This window comes from Gasterosteus aculeatus, chromosome 14 (genome assembly GCF_964276395.1).
Source record: "Gasterosteus aculeatus chromosome 14, fGasAcu3.hap1.1, whole genome shotgun sequence".
In the NCBI taxonomy this organism is placed as follows: domain Eukaryota; kingdom Metazoa; phylum Chordata; class Actinopteri; order Perciformes; family Gasterosteidae; genus Gasterosteus; species Gasterosteus aculeatus.
Window position 1 is genome coordinate 126,668 of NC_135702.1, and position 18,755 is coordinate 145,422.

Sequence of the window (18,755 nt, forward strand, 5' to 3'; positions counted from 1 at the left end):
CCTGAACCCTGAATCACAGTTTGACCTCAATCGACCGTCCAATATACCGTTTATCCTTAGGAGGGTCAAGGGCTGGAGTCAATCCCAGCTAACATTGAGGCGGAGACACACAGCCATCCAGTCTCAAATTCACACACCCATCAGTCAACCTCCAAGTCTTCAGTCTGTGGGAGGAAGCTGAAGGACCCGGAGAGAGCCCATGCAAACACAGGAAGAACATGCACCCTCCACCCAGAAAGGCCGCTGGGCTGGTTCGAACGCAGAACCTTCTCCTGGTCACACATTCAAACACAGTTTGACACAGTATGTGTTTTTCATACTGCAATTCATACTTTAACATCTCATCACTGTCCGCAGAGAGGAGATTCCTGGTTACCATGGCAACCGGTCTCGTTAGCCCAGTATGCTGATCATCACCTCCCATTATTTTTATTATGAAAACGTCAACGTGAAAACAAAGGTTCTTCCTCCACCTATTCTTCTCCTTCTCCCTCCATAAATGAATATTCAAATTAAACTTTTTCATGCAACTTTTAACAACCAGTATGTGTCTTGTTCCAGCCCTGTTCTCCTCTGAAGGGCAGCTCAGCTGTTTTCGGTGAGGGGATGTGTTACTAATTCACCTCCACTTGAAGCTCCTGTAACCTTTACAGTCGTCCATTATCAATCAGAAGTGCGATTCTGAGCCTGAGTGTTTAACGTTCCTCTCTAATTAAACCCTCCAGCAGCTGATTTCCCTGATTGAGTCCTGATGACAATCAGAGAAGAACAGCTTCAGGCAGAAGCTCCTCCGGAGCGGGGACAGCGTGACCCAGCGGGTTTAGGTCCTCACCTGCAGAGGGCATCGGAGCGACAGGTGTGCCGGAGGTCCATGCAGGTGGGCTTGTGCCTCTCCTGGTGGGAGCAAGATGGGACGATGGTGCGGCGGCGGCGCTCGGCACAGGCCTGGTCGGGACAGGAGCAGAACAGCAGGGGGTAGGTAAGCTCCCAGGAGACCCGCTCGAAGAACTGACGCAGGGCCTGAGGACAGAGGGCCACTGATGGAGTCACACACATACTTATATTCAGATATATTTAGATAGATATATTACTTTTAGTATGCAGTGATCTATCCACAATGTCCCCATAACGCAGTACCTCATGTGTTCATGCAGATGCATTGTGGGAGCTCACACACTGTGACTAAAGAAGATGATATGTTATATCATCATCATATCATATGATGATGATGAAGAAGATGGTGAAGATGATGACAAGGCAGGGTAAGAAGAAGGATGGTGATTCCGATATCAGGAAGGAGATCAAGAAGAAGATGGTGGAGAAAAAGAAGATGAAGGGGGTAAAGGCAAAGATGAAGATCATGGAGATGGTGAATGTTGAAGATTACATCAAACCCTCTCACATAATCTCCCCCTTAACTGCTAACCCTCCACTACATGACCGTTTCCGTGCACTTTCTCTTTTTACTGAATGTTTGTTCTATTTCCTTCTTTTTCTTCTTTTTGTTCTGTGTTTGTTAAAGTATTAAAGTATTGTTGTTATAACATATTCTTAGAATGCAGTTTTTGGTAAAAACATAATTACTCTCAACAGAAAGACAAAAAGGAAATATATAATTAAAATAACTCTGACTCTGACCTTCTGACATCTTTTCCGACTGCAGGGCTCCGGATTGGCCAGAGAGGGCTGAGGGGGCGTGGCCTTGCTGCAGATGGAAGTATAGGCGGATCGGAGGCGTTTACATGTCTCGTTCAGGTTGCAGGCCTTCACCGCGTCCAGACACGGGTTACAGGGTTTCCCTGACACAGAGCAGGGGCTCCTCTTAGACCAAGAAGAATCTGCACAAGAAAAGGAAGACAGAAGGACTGAGTTGATGGAGAGGGTCTCCATTACAACAAAAGTACTGAGATGATGGACACACAGGCATGTGTGTTTCCTCCACAGTCCTAGGACACCCACAATACTTTGCACTCGATGCATTTCCTGTCATGTGGTTTAGAAAGAGGGGAATATCAATGACCTTCGAGTCATATTTTTACTCTCTGGTAAGTTTATTTATGAAGAATTAAGCATTTATTGGGAATATGCTAACATGGTTGGGCCAACAAATAGGATTAATGTATTGATTGACAAACAAAATGATTTTGAGAGAAAAGGGCCATCAAGCTCCCTGGACCTTCTACCGTGATGTTTCTACAGGAGTTAGTGTACAAAGATCTGGGCCCTGTTCCTCGATCAATTCGATCAATTGTCCCACCTCAAATTAACGAGATGATTGATGTCAGGCTATTTCGGTTCCTTAAAAGCTGATCCGTGCTGAAACAAGTCACGTTAGTTTGAACCAGATGTCATCAGGATAATCGTCTTACGTCAGAAGGCAGAAGAGCCGATCACCGAAACCGGGATTTTTAACAGCATAACGACAAATAAACTTAAAGGAAGAGCGTTTTTTTCTGCGCTGACGAGCAGGAGATGATCATGAACACATATGAGGAGATAATGCTGTCAGGATAATCGGCAGAAGGTGGAAGGGTCAATTACCGAAACCAGGATTTTTTAACAGCACAACGGCAAATAAACTCAAAGGAAGACGAGCAGGAGATGATCATGAACACATATGAGGAATTCAAGACTATAATCTGTATATTTGAATCCTTTGTGTCATATGAATTGAAGGTGTTGCACATCTTTCACGTGGTTCACTCTGTATGTCCATCGCAGTCCGTCCCAGAGGAGGAGCCTTCTTCCCTTAATTCTCCCCATCGAAGGCTTTTTTATTGTTTGGGGAGTTTTTCCTGTGCCGATGTGAGGGACAGAGGACAAAGCCACATGAGGCAGATACGATTTGCTGCTATACCAGATAAAATTAATTGAATCAAATAATCATGACAAAAAGTATTGCAGACAAGTTAAAAGTATATATCTATTATTTATAATCAATTCAATTCAATTAATTTTATTTTGTATAGCCCAAAATCTCAAATTACAAATTTGCCTTAGAGGGCTTTACAGTCTGTACACATACAACATCCTCTGTCCCGAAACCCATCGGCACAGGAAAAACTGTAGTATCCCACTCCCGGGATGGACAGACTACAATGGATGCCATGTGTACAGAATGAACAATGTATAATACATGCAATTCCTATGACAGAAATGATTCAAGAAAACACAGTAACTGTGAGTAGTATGCCAGGCGCACAGCAGGACCACTGCAGGGACAACCACCATCACATAGAACCACCATCAGATAGAACCACCATCCACAGAAGCCCGTGGGGAGGGAGAGCACATAGACTTTAGGAGAGGGTAATGTTGGTTTACGAGTACAGTGATATGATTAATATCTAAAATAATAATGACGATGATGATGATGATGGCCGCAGCAGGCGTCAGCAGGGCCACGGTAGGTGTCAGGACCAGGGTCCAGAAGGAACTACGATCTACGGAGACCTGCTAGGGGAGAAAGCGCAAAAAACTCCCGGAAAGAATCTGAATTAATCATGTGCATTAATAAAACGTGAATTATGGTAGAACGAGAGCGTGAGAGAGGAGCTCGGTGTGTCCTAAGAATTCCCCCGGCAGTCTAAGCCTATAGCAGCTTAACTAAGGGCTGGTCCGGGCTAACCTGAGCCAGCCCTAACTATAGGCACAATCAAAGAGGAACGTTTTAAGTTTTACTTTAAAAGAGCTAACCGAATCTGCCCCCCGTACTGAAAGTAAAACCTGGTTCCACAAAAGAGGAGCTTGATAACTGAAGGCTCTGGCCCCCAGCCTACTTTTTAAAACCATAGGAACAACAAGTAACCAGCATCTATGGAGCGCAGCTGCATTGTAGGGCAACAAGGTGTTACAAGCTCTTTAAGATACGACGGTGCCTCACCAGCAAGTGCCTTGTAGGTGAGGAGAAGTACCTTAAAATCTATTCTTCATTTAACAGGGAGCCAGTGCAGAGAAGTCAATACAGGAGTGATATGATCCCTTTTCTTAGTTCTTGTTAATACACGTGCTGCAGCATTCTGAATCAACTGGAGAGGCTTAAGAGATTTACAAGAGCAGCCCGATAACAGAGAATTACAGTAGTCCAGTCTGGAAGTGACAAACGCATGAACTAATTTTTCTGCATCACTTTGAGACAGGAAGTTCCTGATTTTTGATATGTTACGTAGATGAAAATAGGCAGTCCTTGAAGTCTTCTTTATATGAGAGTTGAAGGTAATATCGTGGTCGAAGAGAAATTCCTGACGGTGCTGCTGGGTACCAGAGCAATTCCATCCATAAAAACTGTATTACGTGACAGCTGGCTTCGAAGGCGCTCTGGGCCTATCAGGATAACTTCCGTTTTTTCTGAGTTTAGCATCAGGAAGTTGCCGGTCATCCAAGTTTTGATGTCTCCAAGAGATTCTTGAAGTCTAACTAACTGGTCCGTCTCTTCTGGCTTGATCGACAGATACAGTTGAGTATCGTCTGCATAACAATGGAAGTTTATGCGGTGTTTCCTGATAAGATCGCCCAAAGGAAGCATATAGAGGGTAAATAAAATCGGTCCAAGTACAGAACCTTGTGGGACTCCGTGACCAACATTGGTGGTCTTTGAGGATTCACCGTTTACAAGCACAAACTGGGATCGGTCCGATAGGTAGGATTTAAACCAGCTGAGTGCAGTTCCTTTGATACCAATTAAATGTTCTAGTCTCTGCAACAGGATACAATGGTCTATGGTATCAAATGCGGCACTGAGGTCCAAGAAAAGAGATGAGTCCTTGGTCCGATGCAAGTAGAAGATCATTCGTTATTTTCACCAGTGCTGTTTCTGTACTGTGATGCACTCGAAATCCTGACTGGAAATCCTCGAACAAAGCATTGTTTTGTAGAAAGTCACATAATTGATTTGCAACGGATTTCTCAAGGATCTTAGAGAGGAAGGGAAGATTAGAGATAGGTATGTAGTTAGCCAGCACCTCTAGAGCAAGAGTAGGTTTCTTAAGAAGAGGTTTAATTACAGCTACCTTGAAGGACTGTGGTACATGTCCTGTCAACAAAGACAGATTCATAATATCTAATAAGGATGTGCTAACTAAAGGAAAAACTTCCTTAAGCAGTTTGGTCGGAATCGGATCCAGGAGACGTAGATAAGTAGAAGATTTAGACTTATTATAGAAGTCAGTTGATCAAGGTTGATGGAAGAGAAGGCATCAAAACAGGCATCAGGGCCCACTGCTGCATCCAAGGTTCCTAGATCGGAGGACAGGTCGGCACTGGTTGAAGGCAGGAGACCATCAATTTTGTCTTTGATAGTCAGAATCTTATCATTGAAGAAGTTCATGAAGTCGTTACTAGTGAGGTCCAAAGGAATACACGGCTCGACAGAGCTATGACTCTCTGTCAGTCTGGCTACAGTGCTGAAGAGAAACCTGGAGTTGTTTTTATTTTTCTCTATTAATGATGAGTAATAAGATGCTCTTGCGTTACGGAGAGCCTTCTTATATGTTTTAAGGCTGTCTTGCCAAACTAGCCTAGATCCTTCTGATTTGGTGGAACGCCATAATCGTTCAAGTTTCCGCACAGTTTGCTTTAGGTTCCGTGTTTGAGGGTTATACCACGGAGCAGACTTCCTTCTTGTTGCTATTCTCCTTTCCAGAGGAGCAATAGCGTCCAGCGCCACTAATCAGACATTGAAGCAGTGAAATATGGAACATCCAGAAGTTTATTAAGCAACTGTGGTGATCCTTGGGGGGTCCCGGAATGAGGAGTACACACCAGATCGTTTCGGGAACAAACTTTGTTTTGCACACTTTTCACAAAAGAGTGGGCTCCCGGCGTCCAGCCTCCTCGTCTCTCTCACCGGCTCGCCACTACTGAAATACAGGGAGACAAACACAATCCTTGATTCCCTGCAGCTGAGGCCAACAGCATATTAGAGTAGAACCTTTAGAATCTTCATACCTAAATATGACTGCAGTATAGCAGCAACGGTAAAAACCGTTGCATTCCCGCCTTTTCCTAAAGAGACCCTAAAATTTTTGTAGCAACTAATAAACGGAAGGTCTTCTACATTCTGTGATAGAAGATTACGAAAATATAACGCATACTTCTCGCTAGAAATGCCATCGAAATGCATCCAAATGCTGATGCTTTCTTAAAATATTTATATATCTGTTTTTCACAGATAATAGGCCATTTTCTTATTTTAGCTGAGGGAAACTTGATAGTCACATGACCTAGTCGCAAGGCAATGTAAATGAATAGGCCAAATAAACGTAGTATTGTCAGAATTTTGGGGCAAATTGTGACACTGTTTTCCCTTGTGGACCAACGTAGCTATTACACATTTTGCTGTGAGACTGAGTTGGAACCTATGTACATAATTGTGTGTGTCTGCAGTATCAGTGTGTTCAGTCACACATTGCTGCAGATAACCTTTGTGCTTGTGTGACTGAACGCACACACACACACACACACACACACACACACACCGATGCTCCCGGTCACATGGTTCATACCAAGTGAAGAAGTGTGTGTTTGTGGGTGTGTTACTGTGTTGCTCTTGTGTTCAGGTTGTACTGAAGCTAAATGTACCTCCATGTCATCATTAGCTCCATTAGCACAAATAGATACAGAGATATTAAGTATTAAAGGTGATCAGCAGACAGAATCAATGCGTTTTAGAATATCAACAAACTAGAGCATCCTGTCGACCGGAACCCCCCCCACCCCCCATCCCGCAGTACAGGGTTCTACCTCGCAGGGTAGACGAAGACGAAAGGGAAAACACATATATAGAGAGAAAACGATGACTGCAGCCAATTAGCAGCCCCGGGTCCTCCTGTTATCACACACACACACAAGGCACAGCCACGGGGAACACACACACACACACACACACACAAGGCACAGCCACGGGGAACACACACACACACACACACACACACAAGGCACAGCCACGGGGAACACACACACACACACACACACACACAAGGCACAGCCACGGGGAACACACACACAAGGCACAGCCACGGGGAACACACACACACACACACACACACACACACACAAGGCACAGCTACGGGGAACACACACACACACAAGGCACGGTCCTAGTGCACGCACACACACACAAGGCACAGCCACGGGGAACACACACACACACACACACACAAGGCACAGCCACGGGGAACACACACACACAAGGCACGGTCCTAGTGCACGCACACACACACACGCACACACACAGTGCTGAGACACGATCAAACAAGGTCCGATGCAGAAGTGGAGGGAGGAAGTGTTTATGTGTGTGTCCTTCATGGACACAGTGGTGGTCCTCTACGAGGTGTGATTGTTGATGTTACCGGTTGGTAAGTTCAATATTCTCACTGTTCACAAAGGAAGTTTTGTGTTTAAAGATTTGAAACTCAATTTCAAATCATCAACACAAAACTTCCTTTGTCACTCGCACACACACACACACTGACTCGGTCACGCCTTCGCCTTCCCTCCAATCAATTTGTCTTGTCTGAAACATCCTTTAATGTTCCGCCTCTCTTTCTTTATTGTCCTCTTATCTCTTAGCAGTCAGCCTTCACAAGCTAGACTCCAGCAGACAGGTGATGTTAGACACACACAAACACAGACACGCACACATATACCCACACATGTATGACAACGCACATGTGCAGATGGATCTCATGTTTTGTGGGTCGTAAATTGGAAATAACTGAGATGTCACACATTGGCTGAACTCTATTAGCATGCGTGTGTGGCGGTGATTGTGTGTGTGTGCGTGTGCGTGTGTGTGTGAGGTACAGATATGGAGCTTTTGAAGTTGTATTGGTTAAAGCTCTCCTGCTTTCACCGTGTTTCTACTTGTGTTTATCTGAGAGCGCAGAACCCAATTTACAGAACTGTGAGTCTATTTCACAGCTGTTCTAGCACACATACAAACATACACAAACACACTAACACACACACACACACTGTGCTCAGGGCTCGTGACATTTAAACACTCCTCAGAAAGGTGTCACAAGAACAGCTTTTATGTAGTGTGACCAATTAAAGGGCTGATGATGCAGTGAGGAGGAGCGAAGGAGGGCATTAGTGAGGAAGAGAAGATGAGAAAGGAAGAGAGTGTAAAGGACCTCTGAGAGTGGGGAGTATTTTAATAGATTTTTACTTTTTTATTGCATTTTATTTGAGGCATTTTGTTACGGAAGTTGGTGTGTTTCCGGTTGCGCTCTTATTCTGAAGGTAGGAAAGCCGGACGTGCGCAGTTAGAAGCGGGAAGAAAACTAAAAGATGTTAAAAGATATTAAAACCAGAAATGGTTAATGTTTTATTAGTTTAACACCTGGCTGATATGGGCACAAGGTTATTTCACAAAGTTGATTAGGTACGATGAGTGAGGTGAAGAAGAGAGGATGAATGAGGAAGAGACAATGAAAGAAAGAGGATGAGTGAGGATAGGTGAGGAAGAGACAAAGAGAGGATGAATGAGGAAGAGACAATGAAAGAAAGAGGATGAGTGAGGATAGGTGAGGAAGAGACAAAGAGAGGATGAATGAGGAAGAGACAATGAAAGAAAGAGGATGAGTGAGGATAGGTGAGGAAGAGACAAAGAGAGGATGAATGAGGAAGAGACAATGAAAGAAAGAGGATGAGTGAGGATAGGTGAGGAAGAGACAAAGAGAGGATGAATGAGGAAGAGACAATGAAAGAAAGAGGATGAGTGAGGATAGGTGAGGAAGAGACAAAGAGAGGATGAATGAGGAAGAGAAGATAGGTGAGGAAGAGACAAAGAGAGGATGAATGAGGAAGAGAAGATAGGTGAGGAAGAGGATGAAAGGAAGAGAGGATGAGGAAGTCAGAGGATCGAAGTGAGAAAAAAATGACTACGCCGATCATGCCATTAATTATTATTATATACTCTTACTACAGTACATTAAATGGTCTATATTATACAATCTGACCTGCGTGTGTTTGGCCTGAGGGCGGAAGCTGGATTCTAACCAGAGGACTGCTGCTGACAGCTGGGCCACCACGCCGCCTCTAACCAGAGCCTCTGACACACAAACATTATGGAACATCTCACTGCCTTTTATGAAAGGAGGAAAGAGCTGCTCTTATGAAAGCACTGCTTCAGCTTGTGTCACACACACACAGAGACACACAGTAACACACACACAAAAAGGCATTCATTCACCCACTCACAGATGGAGAGAGATGTTTGGTTCATCTTCTTCGTAATCCCCCAAATACATCACTCACTGCTGCAAACACACACACCCTCATACCTGAGATGATGGAGGCATGTCGGAATTCCTCTGCGAAATGGATCGGCTCGTAGGGAGACGCCTCGTAAAATTCTTCTCCTGAAAACAACAGAAAAAAAGATTCAGCTACAGCACACACACAAACACACACACACACACACACACACACACACACACAGTGTAACTCTGGTACAGGGACATTGGTATTAACAGCAAGCTTGTTATGCTAAGCTAGGCTAATGAGGACAGTCTAGATCTGAGCATAGTTCCGTCATCTGGACTACAAGGTCATCAGACATCCAGGCGACCTGGAATCGGACTATGTATCTTTTCTTTAAACCAAGCTAGTCTGCTAAATGTGTTGTTCATTCTACTGTTTTAGGTTCATTTAATTGCTGATTTGCTTTAGTTCTGTTTTTTAGTGCCAGTTGTTAAGTTAAAGTTGCGTTTCCTTGCGTCTCTCTGAAAATGCAGAAGCATAAACTAGGCTTTAGCAGCGGACGTGAGCTCAGCTTGATCACAGGGCTGCTTTTCTCCTCAACCCGAACAGGAAATGGGCTGAGGGTTACGCTCCCCTTCATCCTGCAGATAAACACTCAGCAGGGGGCAGCTTACTATCTGATATCTCTCCACAACCAACTTCAACAACTTTCTGTTGTTCAGCTCCTCCTCCCAGACCCACAGAGATTCACCAGAGAGACGTGATCATCAGGTTAGTGTCTGATGATTGGTGCTGAGGGGAGATTAAAAGAAGACAAAAAGGGACTCCCTGTGGCCACAATTACCGGCGTCACCTAAGTGAACGAGCTGCTACTTGTTAACATGAGGAGCCTCAGCAAGAAGTAGTGCAGCCTTACTGCAGGAGGGTGGGGGTTTACCTGTGTGCCCTACTCGCTCCCTTCAGTATTTGTTTGTTTTTTATCAATAAAACAACCAGACCAAACATCAGGCTGATCGAGGGGTCCGTTTCAAGAAGCAGGTTTAGTGGAAACTCAGTTAAGCATTACATTACATGTGCTCTGCTATCTGTTATAGTTTACACTGGGATGCCGGTAAGTTTTCACGTATCATATTGATAAATATCTGCACTTCCCCTTCTAGCTGTGCCTCTTCTTTGGTCAGTGGGCGTCTCACAGGAGCCCTGGAGAGTGCATTAGCTGTGATGAGTGCCTTCCCTGGCACGTAAGTCATCATGTATGTGAACCTCAGCAGTCTGAGGCGGAATCGCTGCACTCTGGGAGGTAAATCATCCAATGCTTTTGTCATCAATAGAGCCAGTAGTGGTTTATGGTCTGTCTCTATTGTGGGTAGGCCTTGTAACGATAGGCCTATGATATATGTACTCAACCTTTCACATGCCCAGATGACAGCTAACGCCTCCTTTTCAACCTGGGTGTAACGTTGCTCTGTTTCAGAGAGGCTTCGAGAGATGTATGCGATTGGACGCCACTCCATGTTATCCTGTCTCTGCGTAAGGACAGCACCCAGGCCAAAGGATGATGCGTCTGCAGACACTTTTGTTTTGGCGTGTGGTCTGTACTGAGCCAACACTCTCTGTGATGCCAGCTCATTGCTTCATTGCTCTTTGATAGCAAGTCTCTGAGCGGTTTGGTGGTGTCTGCAAAGTTAGGGATAAACTTTGCAATATATGTGACCATTCCCAAGAAACGCCTAACATCTGCTGCATTCTGTGGGATGGGCATGTCTGTGATAGCTCTGATTTTCTCAGGGCCAGGTTATATGGCTCCCGCACTGATTTTGTCTCCCACAAACAGAACTTCCGGCTGTGCAAAGGTACACTTTTCATTTAGTGTTAGTCCGACCTCCTGGAGACGTGTCAACACAGCTGTGAGACGTTCATCTTGTTGTACCTTATTTTCTCCACATATGAGGATATCATCTGAGTGGCATATCACAACACTTAGCGCCTCTAAGAGCTGGGACATGCGTCTCTGAAAATGTTCAGGTCCGGAGTTAATTCCGAACGGGAGGACGTTAAAACAATATCGGCCAAAGGGGGTGATAAATGTTGTGAGCTCCCTGCTCTCCTGTGCTAAGGGTATTGGCCAAAACCCACAACATGCATCCAGCTTTGTGAACACCAGCGCCCCATTCAGCTGTGTTAATGAATGATCCACTGAGGGTAATATGTGTCTTTCTCTGCACACTCCCTCATTGAGTTTGGTAAGGTCAACGCAGAGTCTTATCTTACCATTGGGTTTTGGGACCACTACTATTCACTCGACTAGATCTCGACTCTTCGCTGTCCTTGCGCCGAAATGGTGGAAGGAGCTCTCTGAAGACATCAGGACCGCAGAGAGCCTTCACATCTTCCGCCGCAAACTAAAGACACACTTCTTCAGACTCTACCTCGACTAAAGACTAACAAATTGTAGCACTTAAATTGTACTTGTAACGTCACTCATCTATAGCAAATTGTAAATTGGCTTATTTGAGGAAATTGCACTTTCTTGTTTCTTGTTCTCCTGAGTTTGTACCCTATGGTTGAATGCACTTATTGTACGTCGCTTTGGATAAAAGCGTCCGCTAAATGACATGTAATGTAATGTAATGTAATACTATTCCTGCACACCAATCAGTCGGTTTCTCTATCTTAGAGATGACTCCCATCTTTTCCATTCTTTCCAACTCGTCCTTGACTTTGTCAGTTAAGGGAATGGGTATGCGACGAGGGGTGGACAGAGCATAAGGGACGGCGTTATCATTCAGGCGGATTTGGTAATCGCCTTCAAGTCTCCCTAATCCACTGAAAACCTTTGGAAACTTCTTTTTGAAGACCTCCCCTGGATCTTCTTTCTCCCCTTGTTCTTCAACTGCATCAACTCGTTCAATGAGGTGCAGTGCTGTAAGTAGTGGTAAGCCCAGCAGTGGCCTGGCTAGGTTGTCAATGACAAACACAGACTGAGTGTTCTTTTTATCTTTACTTTGTAGCTTACTCTGAATCTGTCCTACTACAGGCAGTGCATTGTTATTTGGGCCATACAGTCTTTTTGAGGTGTGAAGTAGAGGACCATCTCTTTTGCACTTATATAATTTAGTGGGTATTGCAGTCACTGCTGCTCCGGTGTCTAGTTTAAAAGAAACAACTTCTCCATTCATTTTGATGAGTACCAACCAGCACTGTCTGCCTTCACCTCACCCAGGAAAAGGCTGTCCTGATAAAGCTGCTCCTCCTCGTCTGCCATCTCATGCACAGGCTGCTTGGATTTGCAGACAGCAGCGAAGTGTCCTCTTCGGTGACTTTTCCTACATTCAGCCTCCTTGGCTGGACTGTCTTTCCAACTATGATATGGTACTCGCCCACATTTATGGCACTTTCCCGATGTTCCAGCAGCACTATGTTTTGCTCTTCGTCCTGAATTCCACTTGTTCTTTTGAGCGGGCGAAAGCGCGTGCACGTCGTCACTGGGCTCGCTGTGCGGTACCACTTGCTGCTGCTTAACAGCTTCCCTCTGTCTAACTAAGTTCGTAGCTGTAGACAGAGTCAAGTTTGAATCCAACTGAAGCTTTTCGGAAAGTTTCATGTCACTTATGCCCACGACTATACGATCACGTATCAGTTCCTCTCTGAGGGCTCCAAACTTGCAATATTCCGCCAACTTGTGCACTGCAGTAATAAAGCACTCCGCCGTTTGCTCCTGTTTCCGCATGTTAAACCTGGCCCTCTCGAAAATCACATTGTGTTCTCCAACGAAATGTGTATTGAAACAGTCTTTTACTTTCTCGTAGACTAGCTTGTCCCTTTCTTCTATCGCTGACGCATGTAAAATAGCCCCATCTCCCATGGAATATATCAATGTGTTCACCTGGAATGCCTCATCCTTCTTATCCAATCCCGACACCGTTCTGTACCTTTCGCATCGCCGAATCCATTTAGGCCAATTCTGGACGTCTCTGCAGTCAAACGTCTCTGGAGGGCTAATCTGAAACACTCCTCCGGTGTGCGCTGCAGGAGAAAGTCCTGCGCGTTCTCCGTCTCCTTCGGACATCTCACTCGATCCGATGCGGTGATTTAACTTACGTCCAAATCTGCTTTTCTTGAAGTTGAGTTTGTTCTTCTGTCAACTATACGTCCTTGTCGAAGGCTGAGTTAGTCTTAACAATAAACACGTCTGACATCATGTGGTAATTGCCGTTACAAATGGACACGGACAACGGCATGTCTTCAGCCTGCTGGCATATTTACTGAACTGACCTGCACGACAACACAGATACGGTACGGGGCGTCCAGAGGGTCATACTACAATCTCCACCGTAACAACCTCCTTGACCCCCACCAGTCAGGCTTCAAGGCCGTTCCACAGAGACTGCTCTCCTCGCTGTCTCAGAGCAACTCCACACTGCTAGAGCTCCTCTCTCTCCTCTGTCCTCATCCTTCTGGACCTCTCTGCTGCATTTGACACAGTCAACCACCAGATCCTTATCTCCTCCCTTCAGGAACTTTGTGTCTCAGGCTCCGCTCTCTCCCTTCTCTCGTCCTACCTCGAACCTGGCGAGGATCTGTGTCGGAACCTTGTCCTCTTTGTCACAGGCCGGCTCATAGCCTGTGGCAAGAATGAGGGGACACAAACACCAAGTATAGGCCAATCAAAAGAAGAGTTTATTATAAATCAAAAACTAGTAACTTTAAACAAAGAAAAGGAATGAGGTGTGCGAATGTCATAGTGTAAGGTGTATGTAAGGTGCATGGTTGAGTGAATCTGTATGTGTAAACATGACTGAGTGTGAACAACGTAAAACCTTCAGAGGAACAAACAAAACAGGAACATACCTGGAGGAGCAGAGAGCAAGAGAGAAGTGGTTAGAGGCCTTCTTATACCTAGAGCCCAGGTGGCTCCAATCGCTAAAGACCCTCCTCTGCCTGCAGGAGGAACCGCCCCTGCAAGGCCGAGGAGGAGCCGTGACATCTTACTACTGGAGTTCCTCAGTGTTCCGTCCTGGGTCCCCTTCTCTTCTCGCTCTACACCAACTCTCTCGGCGCTGTCATTCATTCCCATGGCTTCTCCTACCACAGCTATGCTGATGACACCCAACTAATTCTCTCCTTCTCCGCCTCTTGTCGTCTCCCTCCTGGACTACTGTAACTCTCTCCTGCAGGTCTCCTGCTACCACCATTCCACTTCTGCAGCTCATCCAGAATGCAGCAGCTCCACTGGTCTTTAACCTTCCTAAGTTCTCCCTCACTCCTCCACTCCTCCGCTCTCTTCACTGGTACCGGTGGCTTATCCAGTTCTAAAAATGGTGCTCACGTACCGTGCTGTGAATGGATGGGGTCCAGCTTCCATCCAGGACCTGGTCCAACCCGACATCCCGACCCGCACTCTCCGCTCTGCATGTGATAAACTGCTTGTTCCTCCCTCACTGAGAGCAAAACACTCGACTAGATCACCACTCTTTGCTGTCCTGCTCCTAAATGGTGGAAGGAGGTCTCTGAAGACATCAGGACCACAGAGAGCCTTCACATCTTCAGACTAAAGACACACCTCTTCAGACTCTACCTCCACTAAAAGACTAACACATTGTTTGAGTGAGTTTGTGTCCTTATGGTTGAATGCACTTATTGTAAGTCGCATTGGATAAAAGCCTCTGCTAAATGACATGTAATGTAATGTTTAGACATTGGAGGGGTTCGCTGGACTCTACGGCCAAGGGGGGTTTTCATGGAGCTTTTCGTGTTGCTTTGCTTCGTCGGCCTGCTGCCCGCCGCGATGCCCCGCTGAGCGAAGCGAGCGGCCACTCAGAGCGTTTTTCTTAACAAACGGAAATAAATAGAAAATAAATAACACACAACAACAGATCGATCCATTGACAGGGTTCATAAAAGGAGAACATATATTTTACATATTTTACTAAGATCCCTTTTTCCCCATCAAACTGCTTTTTTATTTTTGGGGGGAGTTTTTGCTCTGCCGATGTGAGTGTTTCGGGACGGAGGACGTCTTTGCCCTCTGAGGCAAATTTATAATTTGGGCTATACAAAATAAAATGAAATTTTAAATTAATTGAAATCTGTAAAATATTAACAGGGCCAGATATCAGTAAACATGTTGGAATACAATTATTCTGCGGCTGCAGCTATATTTATGGAGAAACTCATAAAAATAGTACAGGAACATTTTAACGCATTTGAGATTCAGTTGATCCACACAAAATGAATAAATTTGATGATGAATGTTTAAAAGATTAACCAGTCTACAAATAATAAAGCTATTAATAATGATTTCAAAGGAAACTGTTGATAAGGAAGTTATCAGTGAGCTCCACACTGACTCAGTGTTTATGTTTTGTCTGATTAACAAGTCGATCACATTAACATAATTAGAAGGCTGTTTGCTTGACCTCTGATTCTCCCCATTTGTGGTCTTAATGTCTTTATGATTGCATGTCTATTTGTTGCGAGGTCCGAACTCTCAGGATGATTAACCAAGCGCAGCGTGATGGCAAGACAACTTAAATAAAGGATAAAGCTCTTGAATTTACAGGGTGATAGTCTTCAGCTGGGCCTTCTCGTCAGATGATTAATAGATTTGCTGTTTTCTGTTTGGTTACTGCTCCTGAGACCATTATTGATGTACTTATTGTAAGTCGCTTTGGATAAAAGCGTCCGCTAAATGACATGTAATGTAATTTACAGGAAGTTGTGAAAGCATCAATGAGAAGTGTAGAATGTGACATATCAGTGTTATTACTCAGATGGTCACGTGTTTGAACAGGAACAAGGAGGGTGGATTTAAAAGGGGCTGGAGGACAAAGTAGGGCAGCGTCTCACACCTCCTAATCCAGATGCCACATTCTTTCTGTGTAGCTCAGTCTTCTGAGGAAGAAGAGCATAAAATCTGTTCGGCACACTGGAGGTGATGTACACTCAATTAGGAGACAAAGTGTTGTTCTTATTTTGTCTCTGTCTTAATTTTGCGGCTCTTTGAGGTGGTTTTGTGTGTCTTTGTGGTCTCTGTGTCTCTTGATGGGGTTCACCTGGTCTCTGTGTGGTAGTAGTACGTCTCTTTATGGTCTTGTGTCTCTCTGCCTCCCTTTCTAGTCAGCATACTAACCTGAGTCAAGTGTATCTCATCACATCACATGTCATTTATCTGACGCTTTTATCCAAAGCGACTTATAATAAGTGCATTTCAACCATAAGGACACAAACTCTGAAGAACAAGATCTCCTCAGCTGAGTCTCCGAGGAAGGGTCCTCAAACGAAGAAGGAACAGAAACAAAGAAGAAAAGCATACAGGAACACCTCCGATGTTCCGTCCCTCAGCTCGTTAGTCCCGTACTCCGTCCCCTTTAACACCTCCGCCGCTGCTCTCAGAGGGGCTTCTGGGTAATCACATACTGAGAATCCTGCCATCAGTAACGACTCTCTTAATTAACTACAGGCCTGCTGATTGGCTGATGAGAGACCGTTTAAAGGCTTGAAGACGTCAAGATAACTTCATATAACACACACTTCGTCTCCAGCGAGTTATGAACCTCTTAATTTGGAGTAATGAGTATTTGTCAATACGTTTTTCAGTCACTTATTGTCCTCATTTCATTGTCCGTAGCTTTTCTGTTTCATTACATTGTCTCTGGTCTGTAAGGTGAATATGTGCAGGATGTCCAGCCTCTCCTGTAAAGTCCAGAATAACTTCTGCTTGTGCAGTATTCGGTTCCAGATGCCTGAAGAGCCCTTAAAGAACCGTGACCCCACAAGGGCAAACAGAGAACCTGTAACATATAGAAAGTTCACCTTTAGCTACTCTAGGGACTTAGTTTCAGAGCCCGGTTCCAGATGCAGCTAACACGGGTGCATCAAGCTGGACCTGTGTTAGCTTTACGGACCAGTAAAAGTAAAAATGTATCTGGAAATTCAACTTAAGGTTTTTATACAACGTGGAAAATAATTAAATAACGTGATTAAAGAAATACAGATCTTTATAAGCTGCTCTGTAATCAAGCTGCTGTTTGATGTATTAGGACTGCTTTCTAGTATAGAATATAGTTCCCTATTTCAATTCAATTCATTTTATTTTGTAGAGCCCAAAATCGCAAATTACAAATTTGCCTCAGAGGGCTTTACAGTCTGTACACATACGACATATTTAGATATTATCTATCATAAATTAGCTTATAGATCTGACCGATATAAATTACCTTAATAAAGTTTTAAAAATGCTAGTTTACTTTTAGTGTGATGGTTTAACGAGAAATATTTCAAGGAATTATTGACTGAGCAGTGTGTCATCATGATGATGATAAGAACATGTCACGGTTTGGGTTAATTTATTTTGTAGTTTCTTGCCTTTGTTCTCCCTGATGACGTCACTTCCTGCCTTGTCCTGTCTTCCCCTGTGATTGTCTGTCGTGTCATGACTGTTTCCAGCTGTGTCCAATCACCTGCACCTCCCTAGTGTATTTAAGCCGTGTGTGTCTGTTGTCACTGGTTGCGTCATTGTTCCTTGTTGATTGTTAGAAGCCCTTGTCCTTCTCCTTGTCCTTGTCCATGTCCATGTCCTTGTCCTTGTTCTCGGTTCCTATCTCCTGTTCCCTGACCTTGTTCGTGCCTTTTTTGGAGTTTGGAGTTTTGGAGTTTTTTGACTATTAAAGTCCCTTTTTGTTTCCTGCAAACTCTGCGTTTGAGTCCTGCCGCAACTTCCTGACAGAACAACAATAATATTTTATTAATCGCTTTTTCAAACAAACAATAACACCAAGTCCAAGAAAAACAATCAAGGAGACAAAAGTGTAAAATACGCAGTGTATTAGGATGTAGTACCAAAGCATTCTGCTACTTTACTCAATGTACAAGTACATCAAGCCAAATATTCTATATACAATTAATATGCAAGCTTAGGAGAAAACTTAACACCCAACATCCGGAACCTTCTACCATGACATAATGAGACAAAAATACTTTGAATTTGCTGTCTGAACACTGGGAGACACACACACACACACACACACACACCAGGTGTCCTTGAACCGACTGCCGTTTGTTACAGACGTCTGAGACAATGACTTTCAGTGGCTGAAATGTATGTCCTGTGTGTGTCAGCCAAGTGTGTGTGTGTGTGTGTCTCTGTGTACGTCCTTCTATCTGTGTGTGCAGAAGCTTTGCAAGAATTGCTGGCACTACAGAGACATCCTTAGTGGAACAGAGAACAAAGAGAGAGGCTCTTAATGAGCTCTGCCCAAACTAGGCCAGCCAACCAGTCCTGTGTGTGTGTGTGTGTGTGTGTGTGTGTGTGTGTGTGTGTGTGTGTGTGTGTGTGTGTGTGTGTGTGTGTGTGTGTGTGTGACCAGCGGAGGGACTGCACCAATCAAAGACGTTAGCCAGGTGACTCAAACACAGCACATCTGAAGGGGTGTTTCATGTGGTGTTCGTCACTGGGGGGCCATAGTGAAACTTCAGGGGGCGCAACTTCATCATGAACCCGCACACAGACTGGTAAAACATTAAAATTTTAACAAATACAATTGCAA

At 44.5% G+C, this 18,755-nt stretch overlaps 1 protein-coding gene across 1 annotated transcript in view; it reads right to left on the minus strand.

Annotated features, from left to right (window-relative positions):
* gfra2b (GDNF family receptor alpha 2b) overlaps nt 1–18,755 on the minus strand; it is a 35,062-nt gene that overhangs the window by 13,139 nt on the left and 3,168 nt on the right. The window contains exons 3-5 of the mRNA XM_040198242.2: nt 9,288–9,365; nt 1,639–1,838; nt 833–1,020 (exon numbers count right to left, since the gene is read on the minus strand). Of these exons, the coding sequence (XP_040054176.1) occupies nt 833–1,020; nt 1,639–1,838; nt 9,288–9,365 (466 nt within the window). The remainder of the gene's footprint in view (nt 1–832; nt 1,021–1,638; nt 1,839–9,287; nt 9,366–18,755) is intronic.